General features: G+C 37.1%; 2 protein-coding genes across 3 annotated transcripts; one reads left to right on the forward strand and one right to left on the reverse strand.

Annotated features, from left to right (window-relative positions):
- Positions 1-2,536: 2,536 nt before the first annotated feature.
- Positions 2,537-3,917, reverse strand: LOC148698926 (uncharacterized). The gene is made up of 2 exons (XM_088690931.1): positions 3,549-3,917; positions 2,537-3,167 (listed from the first exon to the last, which is right to left on the reverse strand). The coding sequence occupies exons 1-2, from the start codon at positions 3,828-3,830 to the stop codon at positions 2,748-2,750; spliced, it is 702 nt and encodes a 233-aa protein (XP_088547057.1). The 5' UTR covers positions 3,831-3,917; the 3' UTR covers positions 2,537-2,747.
- Positions 3,918-7,833: 3,916 nt separating this feature from the next.
- On the forward strand, positions 7,834-13,345 carry LOC137719398 (cyclic nucleotide-gated ion channel 1-like). Of its 2 annotated transcripts, none has more exons than XM_088690947.1 (8): positions 7,834-9,923; positions 9,996-10,096; positions 10,515-10,959; positions 11,067-11,264; positions 11,480-11,784; positions 11,893-12,004; positions 12,184-12,453; positions 12,568-13,345. In XM_088690947.1, the coding sequence occupies exons 2-8, from the start codon at positions 10,050-10,052 to the stop codon at positions 13,087-13,089; spliced, it is 1,899 nt and encodes a 632-aa protein (XP_088547073.1). In that variant the 5' UTR covers positions 7,834-9,923; positions 9,996-10,049; the 3' UTR covers positions 13,090-13,345. The 2 variants fall into 2 exon arrangements, with proteins under 2 accessions (XP_088547073.1, XP_088547084.1); XM_088690958.1 differs by having other exon boundaries at positions 12,205-12,453.
- The last annotated feature ends 2,050 nt before the right edge of the window (positions 13,346-15,395 follow it).

The following is a 15,395-nucleotide window of genomic DNA, read 5'->3' on the forward strand; positions in this document are numbered from 1 at the left end:
CCTCCCCCCTGGCAATGCACTATTCAATCCACCTAATGAACAGTAATTGCCCTTAATGAACAGTAAGTAGCCCTGGCAATAGAATTTGCATCTCCACCGTTACACTTCAATAGCCCTGGCAATAGGTAATAAAATATTAGTATTTTTTTTATTTATAAAATAATACAAAATAATTTTAATTGTAATATCGGATAAGATTTTTAATCGTTCTCGTTGCGTCACGTGTCATTATCCGAAGTATTATTAAATAATACAAAATAATACAATTATTGGTGATGGATTTCTGATAAGATTATTAACCAATCACGTCGCGCCACGTGTCATAATCTGTTCAAAATCTTTGAGGATAGATTTCCATCAGATTTTTAACAAATGACGGCATGCCACGTGTCATGATCTGTTCATAATCTTTGAGGATAGATTTTCATCAGATTTGTAACGAATGACGGCATGCCATGTGGCATTATGCACAACCTAATCCTTTCTGAATCCTCTATATAATCCACCATCCATCCTCACAAATCTCACACCAAAATTCTCAAGATCTCTATCATTATTCATAGTTTCTGCTTCCTTATTCACAAAAATCTGTATCATTATTCATACTTTCTGTTTCTTTCTTTCAATGTCTTCTTCTTCTTCCTCAATGATGATGTGGGAATTCAATCAGGAAGAGGAAGAATTGTTTAACGAATCAGAAGCAATGTTCAATCACCAGGGGGTAAGAAATGAGAGGGAAGAGGATGAGGAGCGTCAAATGAGAGATGACGAAGTAAGAAAGGGCAGAGCCTCACATTCCCGTCGAGTCATCCAAGCTGCTGCTCAGATCTGCAGGCCCAACCGTTCCGGAAACCTTGATAGAAGCAGGCAACGACGAGGTATGGAACTATTGGATGATTATTTTGTTCCTAATAGTGCATTCCCTGATACGTACTTTAGACGTCGTTTTAGAATGGAACGACATTTGTTCAACAAAATCATGATTGCTGTTTGCAACCATGATTCTTATTTTGTGCAAAAAAAAAGATGCTTTTGGTGCTATGGGGCTACTACCTGAGCAAAAAATTACTGCTGCCTTGCGGATGCTTGCATATGGAGCATCTACAGACCAAGTGGATGAGATAACGAGGATGGGGAAATCAACCATTCTTGAGTCCCTGATGAGGTTTTGCGGAGCAATCAAATCTATCTACATCGTTGAGTACCTCCGCAAACCTACACACATGGACTTGGAGCGGCTGTTGAAGAAGGCGGAGATGCGTGGCTTTCCTGGGATGATTGGAAGCATTGATTGTATGCACTGGACGTGGAAAAACTGTCCAAGTGCATGGCAAGACGCTTACGGGGATAGAAAATGAGCAAAAAGTATCATTCTGGAGGCGGTGGCATCTTTTGATACATGGATTTGGCACGCCTTTTTCGGGGTCCCGGGAGCTCAAAATGACATCAACGTCCTTGCCCAATCCCCAGTGTTCAACGATGTCCTGCAAGGAAAGGCACCAAAAGTTACGTATGAGGTCAACGGACGTATGTACGACGGGCCATACTACCTAGCTGACGACATCTACCCGCGATGGTCAACATTTGTTAAAACAGTGCCACGTCCGCGGAGTGCAAAGGAAAAACACTTTGCAAGCTGTCAAAAGGGGTGCAGGAAGGATGTGGAGCGTTGTTTCGGTATCCTCCAAGCTCGTTGGGCGATCGTCAGGGGTGCTGCCAGATTGTTTGATGTAGAGTCGCTTCGCTCCATCATGATGACGTGCATCATTCTTCACAACATGATTGTGGAAGATGAGTACGATTATGAATCTGTTGATGAATATGAGCCAGACCCGATGAACAATTCAAGAACACGTATATATTGTGCTCATGACGCCACCGATGAGCCCGTGCAACATGAACCATTACAAAGGGATAGACGTTACAATGAAATGCTCATTCAACGATATACTGCATTTCAAATGCCAGACATGCACAATGCCCGACAAATTGACTTGATAGAACACCAGTGGGCATTGAAATAAGCTGAAGATAATTAAGTTCATTTAGTGTGTTTTTTTGAATTTGGTATGTTTATGTTATTTTATTTGGTGTGTTTTATTATTTGGTATGTTTATGTAATTTTTTTATGTTTATGTTTATGTAATTCTTAGTATATGTAATTCTTAGTATGTTTATGTTTATGTTTATGTTTATGTAATTTTTTTATGTTTATGTTTATGTAATTCTTAGTATATGTATTATAAGAAGAAAATCACTTTTTTTTTCAATTAAAGAAAATATTAGAGTGGGCTTAAACAATAATAAATCACAATTGGCATAAAGCAAGGAGGCAGAGGGTAATTCTTAGTATAAATAACTTACCAAATTAATTTGAATAAATATTCAAGAAATTGGAAACAACATAAATAATACAAATAATAAATAATAAATTACAACCCAAAGTGATTGGAAAATTATGGGCTCCGATTACAAAAAGTACTCTATTCATCATCACTTAACTAATTTGTGGTGCTAGGATGATCTTCTCTTGTGGTGCTAGAACCATCTTGGTTTGCTGTCGTTTCTCTTGCACGCCTCCTTCGCACCACGTCCGCTTTCTCTGACTTCCAAAAATATTTAGAATTTGGAGACTTCCCTTCTAAAGACATGTTCATAATCTCACGATCTTGTTGAGCCCGTCTTTCTTCTCTAACATGTTCCCTTTCTTGCCTAAGTAACTCTCTTTCTCTCTCATTAGCATTAAATTATCTCTCAACAGCTGCTACTTTTGCTGCCTCTCTAGTCTTATCAGCCTCATCTTTCGCCATTTCCCTTGCCAAAGTCAATTCACCTTGGCGAGCAAGTTCTTCCATGAACTTTGCATAATCATTCTTGGAAGCACCCCCTTTTCTCTTTGAAGCCTTCTTACCTTCAGGCCTAATTGGATAACGGGTCGAACCCGACACTTGTTCAGGGAGGGGCGTTTCGGGCACTTCTTCTGCATCATCTTCATGAACATGATCGGGTGTAGAGTGTAGAGGGGTGCTGTTCATGTACACTTCTAGACCGACTGGCACAACTCTAAATTTAGGACAATCTTTGACAATATTCCAACATTCCCACCGGTTGAATGATTTATTTTTGCTTTTGGTTTTGGCAGCGTACCAAGCTTGTGCTTGAAGTTCCTACACAATAAAAATAAGTAACAAATAAATAATACAAATAAATAATTATAATGAAAATAAGTAACAAATAAATAATACAAACAACATAATTATAATGTAAGTCGGTAACAAATAAATAATACAAATCATAAATAATAAATTATGTAGGTAACAAATAAATAATACAAATAATAAATAATAAATAACAAATAAATAATACAAACAATAAATAATAAATTATGACAGTAACAAATAAATAATACAAACAATAAATAATAAATTTTGTACGTAACAAATAAATAATACAAACAATAAATAATAAATTATGTAGGTAACAAATAAATAATACAAACAAATAATTATAATGTAAATTTGGGTATCAAATAAATAATATATTGTTACCTGATCCGAGTAATTTTCCCCACTTCGAATGTTACTACTAGCTTGTGCCAAGGCGTCTCTCCACGTACTAAACGATTGGCTAAGTAATTTCCAACGACTGGACATCGATTCTTTGGTTCTTTTCCCACCAATTTTCTCAAGAAAATTGGTATGAATAAGACTCCACATTTCTCGCAACTGCATCTCATTACCCGTAAGCGAACTATGAGTAACTTCAACCCAGCTAGTACACAACGCAACATCTTCAATAAGCGACCAATTCGTACCTGCACCAGTGGTCATTTTGTTGAAAAAAAAAAGGATTCAAACTTTGAGACAAAGAAAAGAATGTGATTGAAAGTAGTTGAGAAAATATGAAATTGTTGTGTAAGGTAGATGATAATGAGAATGTATTTATAGAAAAGTAAAAACAATTTTTTTTACAATTTTTTTCAGATTTTTTTTTGAATTTTTTTGAATTTTTACAATTTTTTTAAATTTTTATTCAATTAATTAATCTCTGCCGTTGGATATAAAAAAATTTGAATTCCAACACTCCAGATTGTGCCACATGTCACAACGGTAACTTGTCAGATTTTTAAAACTAATTTTTCTTTTATTTTTTTATTTATAAAGCATTTTAATATCCACCATTGATCTCAGATCTAACGGTGGATATTAAATCTGACTTCTTTTTTTTTTTTTTACCTTTGAGATCGAACGGTCTAAATAAAGTGACCGTTGAGATCTAACGCACCGTGGGAAGCCACGTGGCTTCCCAACGGTAACTGACAGATATTTTTTTTTCTGATTTTTGTGTCAGCGACGCGCCCCCACGCGCGGGTGGGGTGCACGCGCCTGACAAAAAAAAAAATAAATAATGCGCTGACGCCACCCTGGCGTCAGCCTTGCGTCACCCCCACCTCGGGCTCTCGGGCTGGCAATCCACCACGGACCCGGAGCTCGGGCCTCCCCCTTCCATTGGGCTGGGCTACGCTGGACCCTCCCCCCCGGCCCTCGGGCCCTTTGTTTCTCCCCTGTCCCCCGAGCAATAAGCCACGCTGGGCTTGCTCTTAAGGGTGAATCCAAACAAGAGTAGAAGTGAATATTTTCTGCCAATCAAAGGCTAGAAGTCTCAATCAAGTGGCAGTTTAATCTTCATTTCTGACATGAGGTTTTGTTATTTAGTGTTATTTTCAGAGGTGTATTATCTGCCTTTCCATTTCCATACTCTTTTCATGCTCTCCTGTGATGTATGGTCACGGTTAAATCACGTCAACATTTTATATTAATTTTTTATAGAAATAATAAAACAAAAAGTAATAGGAATATAAAATGTTGACGTGGCTTAACCGTAACCATACAAACAGAAGGCTATGGGAAGAGTATGAAAATAGAAGGGCAGACAATCGAAGTGACTTTCAATCCGATTCCCGACTCGGCTTGTCTAATCCGATTCCCAACTCTTCCGTTCCTCGCGGTTGTAAGGTCTACATAATTTGGTTTGGTAAAACAACAAGTACATTACAAAACGACTTGGGAGAGAAGAAAATTAAGAACCTTCGTCAATGCTTATTTTTTTTTATGAAGTCAATGTTTTTACCTGCAGCTAAATCAATATAATTAAGGAACTTGAACGACTAGTCTCAATGAAGCATTAATTAATCCAGATTAACTGCATATTATAATAGGTAGAACTTCTGATTTGTTTTCGTAAAGGAATTTCATGGATCGATATATAACATCATCATTTGCATAAAAATTTGTTTGCTGCAGAAAATGCTAGCAGGTTTCGTTTTCTGCCACTCGAATGCGCTCTCCCTCTCTACTCGATCCACCTTGTAAACTGAAAGCCTCCTAAACTTAGCCACTAGAATGGGTTCTGAGGTCCTGTAACAGATCTTGAAAGCCTAAACTAAACCTTGAATAACCAATTTCGAATGCCCGTAACTATACCGTTATAATCCGGACTCACAAATGGCTTTCGCCTATGCGTTCATACCAACGAGTACTACGAGGATATGCTAAAAGAATAAGTCACACATCTCTCAAGCTGATGGTCAACGGAAGTCAAAATCCTTGCCTCTAGGGCATTTTCGTAAATTCACATTTTAAAAATAAAATAAAAATGTAAAATTTGAAACGGGTTGTCACACTTATTGCATGGATATGTCGGTGGATCACTAGCTAGAAATATCTAGATATTTGTACAATTGTGAGGTTGTCATGCAAAGTCCATGTTGGTGGGCTGTTTGTAGAAAAGTCTAAAATGATGGCTAGGATGAAATGAATCCATGCCACTGACTGAGCAAGTCAGTTTAGCAAGCCTATAAATATGTAATGGTGTAATGCAAGTAATGTAATCAAGTAAGAAGAAAGTAGCTAAGAAGAAAGAGCTAAGTAAAAGAGTAGGAAGTCTTGTAATTGAGTCTTGTGAAGAGTGTAAGTCGTCTAGAGTGAGTGTCATAACTTCTAAAGAGTATCCTTGAGAGTTTGTGTGTTGTAATATTTTGTGTGTGTAATACAAGTAATTTGTTTACTTGTGTTGTCTCTCCAACACTTGTGCTAGAGTTGTGTACTCTAGTTTTTACTCAACAATTGGTATAAGAGCGATACGATCAGGGACCGTCTCTAGTAAAGCTTTTGAGAATCGTGAGAAGTTTAGTACTTCGCAAGATTGTTGACTAATCTTGTTCGGCTTATCGAAGTTCTACCGACACAATGGGAGATCTTCAAGTTGTTGGAGGAATCAAAAAGTTGAACAACAAAAATTACAACATATGGGCGTCGTGTATGAAGTCTTACCTGCAAGGCCAAGATCTTTGGGATGTTGTCAACGGTAATGAATCGGCTTTGCCTGCGCAGCCGGCTCAGCCTGTGGGTCCGGCAGGTCCGCCTGCGGGTCAGGCAGGTTCGCCTGTGGATCCAGCTCAGCCTGTGCAGCCAATAGAAAACACCAGCGACACTATGAGGAAGAAGAATATCAAAATAGGTAAGGCCATGTTTGCCTTAAAAACCACAGTTGAAGATGACATGTTGGAGTACATATGGAAGGCCAATACACCAAAAGAAGCGTGGGACACCTTGGCCACACTCTTTTCAATTAGGAAAAATACAAGACTGCAGCTTCTTGAGAACGAGTTGTATTCGGTGGCCCAACGAGACATGACGATTGCCGAATATTTCCACAAGGTAAAGTCTATTTGCGATGAAATTTCTGAATTAGATCCGAGTGCTACCATTGTAGAACCCAGGATAAAAAGAATAATTATCCATGGATTGAGACCCGAATTTCGAGGCATCGTCGTCGCTGTACAAGGATGGCAAACCCAACCATCACTTGTTGAGTTTGAGAATTTGCTTGCTGATCAAGAAGCTATGGCAAAGCAAATGGGAAGGGTCTCGTTAAGAGGTGAGGAGGAATCACTCTACACCATAAGTAAAGGCAGCTTTAAGCAGCGTGCTGATGGTGGATCCAAAATAAATGGTGACAAGGAAAAAGGTCATCAAGGAAGAATATCAACACCAGCCCAATTGGTGGTTGTGTTGAAGATTGAAAATTAATCTTGCCTTGGCCCAAGACGATATCCAACCCATGATGATAGGCTAAAGTATGATCCATACAAATGCTAGAAACTTCTTGCATGGATATGTCAGTGGATCACTAGCTAGAAAGATCTAGCTAATTGTACAATTGTGAGGTTGTCATGCAAAGCCCATGTCGGTGGGCTATTTGTAGAAAAGTCTAGAACGATGGCTAGGATGAAATGAGTCCATTCCACCGACTTATTAAGTCGGTTTAGCAAGCCTATAAATATGTAATGGTGTAATGCAAGTAATGTAATCAAGTAAGAAGAAAGTAGCCAAGAAGAGAGAGCTAAGTAAAAGAGTGAGAAGCCGCTTTGTAAGTGAGTAGTCATGTGAAAAGTGTGAGTGGTTGTGTCTTTAGAAAGAGTGAGCGTCATAACTTCTAAAGAGTGTCCTTGAGAATTTGTGTGTTGTAATATTTTGTGTGTGTAATACAAGTAATTGGTTTACTTGTGTTGTCTCTCCAACACTTGTGTTAGAGTTGTGTACTCTAGTTTTTACTCAACAAAATACGCAGCCAACCTATACCCTAAATGAAGGAATTAGCTTAGGATAATACATAGTTAATTAGTAGCGAGTATTCTATATACTGATTTTTTTATTTAGCCCGTTCAAAAAATACCACATGTTCTTTGTTTTTTAAAGTTCAAAATAAATTAAATAACATGTTCATTATTTTTTTAAACAATAAAACATGTGTTAATATTATTGGACAAAATCAGCAATATATCAGTTTTTTTGCACTCAAATTCGATTTTTTTTTTTTTTTATCGAAAAAGTCGAATCTCTGTACATGCAAACGGATGCAGACACCGGATATTTCTCTGGGGACCCTGCGGACCACATCATTGTGGCCGTTGATAAAACTCGTGAGCATCTTCAGTCGTGGATGCCTATTTTCCCTGCCACTTCAAGCCTGCTCCTTTCCTAGTCCTCTCTCTCGAATAGAATGGTCACTCCGTCCCAAGCAACACCACTGCGTTCCGGCCGCCGCAGTGGTTCCTCAAGTGTTCCACTCCACGGCTGAAAACACTTCCATCTCCTCTTCTCGAACCCGGAATTTCGACCAAAAAAATAGAAAGAATCCGGCCTAGCCACAGTTAGTGTTGATTCAGTATTTAATCAGTAAAATTTTGACATGGAAGAGCTCAAGTTTGTGCTATGTCAGATGCGGGGATCTGAGATATGGGGAGAGAGAGGAGGAGGAAGAACCAGAGGTGCATCAACCTTGGTTTTGCTTCAAGTAAGTTTTAAAAAGTAAATTTGAATCCTGGCCGCATGATTTTAAACCAACGGCCAGGATGATGCGGTCCTCCGAATCCTTAGAAAGCAGATACGAAGAGGATCCGGTTACCATGCAAACGTAAATTTACGTAAGTTGGCGAGGGTTGACTTAATTAAACAAAGGGGGTTTAACAAAACACTTCTGTTACTGTTCATTTTTAACGAAAAATCATATTTATATCTTTTTCTGATACTATTCATCATACCTTTGAAAATATCAATAATTAAACACATACTTAATTATTGTTATCGTTCTGATTAATTTTTCATATGTTGATGACTTGGAATATAGCAAATACGAGCTAAATCCATCCATATAATATGCTCCTTGATGCTCTATATGTTGTTCTCATTGGCTGTAGAGGTTCCTAAGTGTGAACTAAATGAATATTATGTCACCGTTATATATTTCTTTTTTTTATCTTTTGAAAATTAAAATGTCTAGAGTTACGATTTGGCAAATGAGTAAATAAGTCAATTTTCTACCATGTTTAATATTATATGTACACATCAGTGAACTAAAATATGTTGAAGCATACAGTCCCAGATAGAAGACCTCACGACGTTAGGTCTTTCTTAGATTAATAATTCTACTACTAATTGCATCAAGTTCTTGTTAATACAAACCCTATACCTATGTGTATGTCAAATTAGTCCAACTTCATACCTTTTCGGCATGAACCGTGATGTTAATTGGCGGTGTGTATGAATTTTTAACAATATATATGTTTGAAAAGGTGAATACAAGTGCGTTGGAAAAGATGTGCGACCATTTCAAGACAGTGATGTACAAGAAAAAATAGAATAGCGTGGTTTTTCGAATAGTTTAAAGATCCACTCGACTGCATGCTATTGATTATTGATGGGACAATGCGGACCTATTCGTCTACTGATACTTTTCCAGCAATATCCGCCAGCCGCCTTGGGACTGGTCAGTTTAATTATTGGGAGGAGGTTCTCATTTGTGCTTCACTACCAGCTTTGTTGCAAGTTCCAGTTTCCACCCAAACTCGGACAAAAGTAGAAGCCTATGCTCTCATGGCCAACGACTCGTCAACTACACACGGACTTAAATTAACGTATTATATTTGTTGGTCAGAGTCGTCTACTGATTAATTCATCTGACTTGTTAATTTCACACTTACCAACTCTCCCGTTCTCACGGTTTGTAAAGTTCGCACAATTTGGTTTGGTAAAACAAGTAAATTACAAAAAGACTTGGGAGAGAAGAAAATTAGGAACCTTCGACGATGCTTATTTTTTTATTAAGTCAATTTTTTTTAATGGACTTGAACAACTAGTCTCAAGGTTACATTACTTAATCCGGATGAACTGCATATTAATAGGCAAAACATTGATTTGTTTTCGAAAAGGAATTTCCTGGATCGGTAACATCATCATTTGCATGAAACATTTGTTTACTGCAGAAAATACTAGCATGCTTTGATTTCTGCCACCCGAATGCGCTCTCTCTGTACTCGATCCACCTTGTAAACTGAAAGCCTTCTAAACTTAGCAATCCAGGTATCGTTGCTATAAGCTTCCATGTAACTAAACTCTCTCTCTCTCTGATCACTAACATTTTTTTACTGCCAGGCTAGCAGGGAATACTGATCATCACGGTGTATCATAAACACGAATTGAGTAGTTATGGCCAAGGGAAGAGAAGCACCAGATGTGGAGAACCAGGGAGAGGGGTTAGTACCTTTTTACATTAAGACTGCAATTTTTTTTATCAGTAATTTTTCAAATAGTAACTTTGTATCAAACACTGGGACTCGTAGCTGTACTGGATTTGGCTGGTCAAAATACTTCATTGATCATATAGCTGTAACTTGTGATTAGGATCCATGCACAACCTTCACTTATATGTTGCGTTGGAGCAATTTAAGTCATTCGTGTTTCAGTCTCACCTTACACTCAAAGGCTGAGTATTTAATTTTCTGCCTATTAACTGTCTGTCTAATTTTTCTCATGAGCTCTCGTATGCATATCCACTAGTAAATGTATACCTAGTAAACTCTAATTGTCTCCAAAAGATCACCCTACCGGATCTTTTTATGTTTCTTCATGATTCTGAGGGGTGCAATTTGTTCTTTTCTTTCTCGCTTGAAGTCGGAAACCAGGGACTACAACGAGATATGCCCCAACAATGCGAATTCGTGATGAACAGGGGAAATTCCTTCTCAGATGGAGCATGATATTTGTAATGTCCTGTGTGTTTGCCGTCACACTAGATCCTCTGTTCTTTTACATTTTAATCGTTGATCAAGATAAGAAGTGCCTTCAAATGGACAAAACGCTGAGCATTACTGTTCTTGTTTTACGATCACTCACGGATATCATTTTCGCTGTGCATTTTATATATAAAATTTATGACGTCTTTATAGTTCAAAAGAACAAACAGTTGACGGCTAATGAGGCCGCAAATACCCTGCAACTTGTGGCCTCGAGTGCCCTGCAAACTGGAGGAAATTTGGATCGGAAATCAAAAAGAATATTGTTGTGGTCATCTTTTTCCATCATAAATGATTTTCTCGCTCTTCTTCCCGTCCCACAAGTAAGAGAAACTAAACTCTATTTTTTTTAATTTTTTTTATGAGGTTATTCTTAACCAGCTAACTGTAATTAGTGGATTTCTAACCCCTTTTTATTTCTTTTCTCCAGCTGCTAATAGTAGTTGCTTTTTACAAAATGAGAGCCGCTGGATATATGGAACATAGAAAGACTCTGAATGTCTTGCTTCTTTGTCAATATCTACCAAGGATATTTCGAATTCACCAGTCATCCAAGGAACTTCGAGAGAATGCTGGACCATGGGTTAGAGGTCTATTCAATTTTTTTCTCTACATTCTTGCCAGTCATGTAAGTTTTGCCTCAATTGTCATTTTATTACAATATTATGTATTCACTTATGCTGGTTTAAACTTTCTTTTAGAGATGTTGGACTGGCGTTGATTTTGTTTGCGTTTTTCGGATTATATGTACTCTCAAACTTACTCTCGGCATGAATTTTTGTGTTCGAATTGGTTAATGTAAAAACTAATAGCATTGCCCTACATAATTTTTCCTTGATGTAGATACTTGGAGCTTTTTGGTATTTCATTTCTATTCAACGAGAAACATCATGCTGGTACAGTGCCTGTGCAAATCATAGTCTAGATCGTGATGGATGTATGAATACTTTCTATTGTGGGCGTCGAACTACTACTTCAAGAAATATTACATTTCTAAATGAGCATTGCTCACTAGATACTCCAGATGGTGCTTCAGCACCATTTAATTTTGGAATATTTCAAGATTCCCTTAAGAATCATAACGTTGAGCGTATCGACTTTGGAAAGAAGTTCCTTTACTCTTTCTGGTGGGGCTTGCGAAATATAAGGTTTGCACAGACACACTGACGGCTCACAATTTTTCAAATTAATGAATAAAAACTTTCTCAGACACAGTACCATTTATATTGCTTGATCAAGTAACTACTTTTTTGCAGTAATTTTGGAACAAATCTGACAACAAGCACGTATATTTGGGAAAACTTGTTTGGAATTCTTATTTCTATCATTGGCTTGCTACTGTTCTTATATCTTATCGGAAATGTGCAGGTTTGTATGAACTGAATCTCACTTTATAGTTGTTTTATTATATTTGTTTTTAAGGGCCGCTGTCGCATACAATTATTAGCGAATGGTATTCAAATTGTATAAGATACCTAAGTTCTTTGGTTAACCAGAATTTAATGCAGACAGAAGCTTACTAATGAATTCTACTTGTGGTGAGACAGAATCTACTTGTGGTGAGACAGAATTTAATGCTGAGTGAAGCTACAAAAATAAAAGAGGGAAAGCGGATAATTCAGATGAAGAAGCTAGGTGTACGCAAGTGGATATCCGAAAATAAATTCCCTGATAATATCAAGAGCGAAATCATGAATAGCATTGAGCAAACATTGAAAAAAAACAAAGATGCTGATGTTGACAAGCCATTCCTTATTCTTCCCTGGCAAACCAAAAGATCTGTAAAACGCCATCTTTTCAAGGATACACTAAAAGCAGTATGTTCTTCAACCCTTGATCTCTCTCTCTCTCTCCATCTATTAATTGCATCCATTTTCACTCCAATATTGTTCTGATAATATATGTCTCTGCTTGCGCGCACATGTGTTTAGGTTAACAAGCTTAAGGACATGAATGAAAAAGTTCTGACGTTGATGTGCGACTACCTGAAGCCAGTGACATACATTGAGAACAACTTCGTTTTCCGAATGGGAGATCCGCTTGACTGCATGCTGTTCATTGTCGAGGGGACAACGTGGGCCTACACGTCTAGTGATAGTCAAGCTGGGAGTAGAACCTCATCAATGGACATCGAGCCCCTCGGGAAAGGGCAATTTTACGGGGAGGAGCTCCTCGATTGGGCATCAGACACATTCACCAAACTTCCAGTCTTCAGCAAACATGTCAAAAGTCAAACAAAAGTAGAAGCATTTGTGCTCATGGCCAAGGACTTGGAAACTGTCGTCTCCAGATACAAAAAATATTGGGACTCGGTCTATTCTAAGAATCGTGAAGAGGTGGCACTTTCTACCTTTCGTTGTTTCCGTACCAAGGCGCAACAACGCCCGTCCTCGTCCCCGACTGGAATAGCGGATACCAATGGTGAGAGCTTGCCATCGACAGCAGGCAAATAGTATCTTCAGAAGCGTCAAAGTAGAGACGCTCAATTTATGGCCAAGAATTCCATACACAACTCTAGCGCTGTACGATTCGTATAATTGTATGTAGCTGTGGCCTCAAAACTATTATTATTGGTTGATAGCTTGATATTTAACCGTACGTTTGAATAGTTACTAAGTAGTGGTAGCCACAATACCATTTCTCTCTGGGATATGTATATGTATTGGTCATGTTGTGAAATGCTTTGCAAAGTGATTGATTTCTGCAAAACATTTTATCTCTTTTTGAATGTCTCTGTTTATTTATGAGATTTAGACTGAGTAAACAAAAAATAATCATGGAATAAAATTAAATAGGAGAGTATAGAACGAAAAAATGAGCGTGTGAAAATCATTTTCTTAAAGTCATTTGCAACTATAGGTCAAGTCAAAGAGCTATTGAACCTTACAGTACTTGAATATAAATTATGAGGGGTTTATTAAAGAGATTGTTATTGACATTCCAAATATCTCATTTTTTTACTCTAAATTTTATATATTAGAAAATACACTTGTAAGAAGTGTAGAATAAGATTTTTGAAGTGCTAATAATAATCTTCGTGTTAAATCAAAAGCCCAAATGATGAGGGAGAAAGACAACATACACAGCCACCCAAATGATGATCAAGGGATTCAGTACAACATGTTCCTTGTTTTTTAAAATTAAACAGAAAAAAAAAATTAAATAACATAGTTCGAATCTCTTGTGTTTTTTAGTCGAACAAGTTCGAATCTCTACATGGGCAAACATAAATTTAGGTAAGTTGACGAGGTTTGACTTTTTACTTTTGATCATCGGATACTTAATTAAGCAATAATCCTTCAATGCAACTTGCATTTTCAGAATAACAATAAATTAAATTATTGTTTTGGTGTTCTGATTAATTTATCATATGTACTGATTAATTTAAATTGAAGTTCTAACATGAATCAGGAGATGTTTGTCATATATTGTTATTACTTTCAATCCGAGCCAGTCATTTTTAATTGGTGAAGTGCTGGAAATGTCATACCCATCAAGACAAAAATGGTGTGTGCGCTTATCATTTCATTTTGCCTGTAAACTCTAATCAAGTGAAACAAAATTTGCCTATTCTAATCTAGTCACTTAGCTCAATAAATTTGCAGCTCGGGTGATTAATAATATTTCTCTTTATACTCGAAGTTCTTTACTTAAATTTTTGTCCCTAATTCTTTTAACATTTAGAGGGGAATCTGTATGTTGTCCAATATCCTAGTAGATAGGATGTTGTATTTTCACACGTGTCATGAGTTTGAGATTTTCTATTTTTTTAAATATTGTAATAGTTTCGAATCGTTTCCTTTCACTTAATAATAATAAGAATTATTTTTTATAAATGAGATGGGGAAATCTAGGCCCTCTTAAAGTCATCATGGTCGTTTTAACTCGGGCCATTAACACAGACAGAACTTATGAAGTTAGAAGACGAAAGCAAACAGTGCTCATCATCGTCCAGTCCAAGAAGTGGCTCAAAAGTCAACAGATATGGCGTCGGTCTTGGCGACATTCAGTGCTTGTCCTCGTTCGACTCAAAAGACGAATGTTGTTTAATTTATATAAATAAACTGAACGATTTCTCTTGAGAGAAATGCGAGATATTACTTTGGCTTTGAATTCCATTAATTCGTCTTAGGAAAATAGATAAACTATTAAATTTAAAGAAAAATTAATGAAAAAAAATTGAAAACTTTGAGTTTTAACGATAATGACAAAATAAAGGGTAAACTAAATAGTAACATGATTGATTTTTTAGTCTAAAAATGTAGTTTTTATTAAAATAAATAGTACCAAAAATTTTTCGTTAAAGTTTCATAAATTTAATTGTAAGATGAGACGGGTTATGTTTGAAACTTGGAAAACAAGACTTTTTTTTTTTTTTTTTTTTCTTGGGTACAGAGGAGGGCAAAGCCGGGCAAGCAAAACAAAGCTAGGCAAGAACAACCCTAGGAAGGGCCCTGCCAATAGAATCAGAAACTAGAAAATTAGTAGGAGTGGTCGGAGAAGAAGCTAAAGCATGAAGGCCAAGGGATAACCATGACCCAAGTCAGCTATGTGATCAGCTGAGGCATTACTTTAGTCTAAAGTAGGAGGGAAATTGGCACTATTCATATGAATAGTGATTTGGACCACATTTCAGTTTATTTTCAAAATTGCCACCCGGCGGCTTTTACCCAATTTTCTCAATATTTACAAAAATACCACCCAGCCTTAAAACCCGATTTCCACCCTCTGCATCTCAAGGTTTGACTCGGGGACAGAG

Source organism: Pyrus communis, chromosome 1 (genome assembly GCF_041283825.1).
Source record: "Pyrus communis isolate YQ-2024b chromosome 1, ASM4128382v1, whole genome shotgun sequence".
NCBI lineage: Eukaryota > Viridiplantae > Streptophyta > Magnoliopsida > Rosales > Rosaceae > Pyrus > Pyrus communis.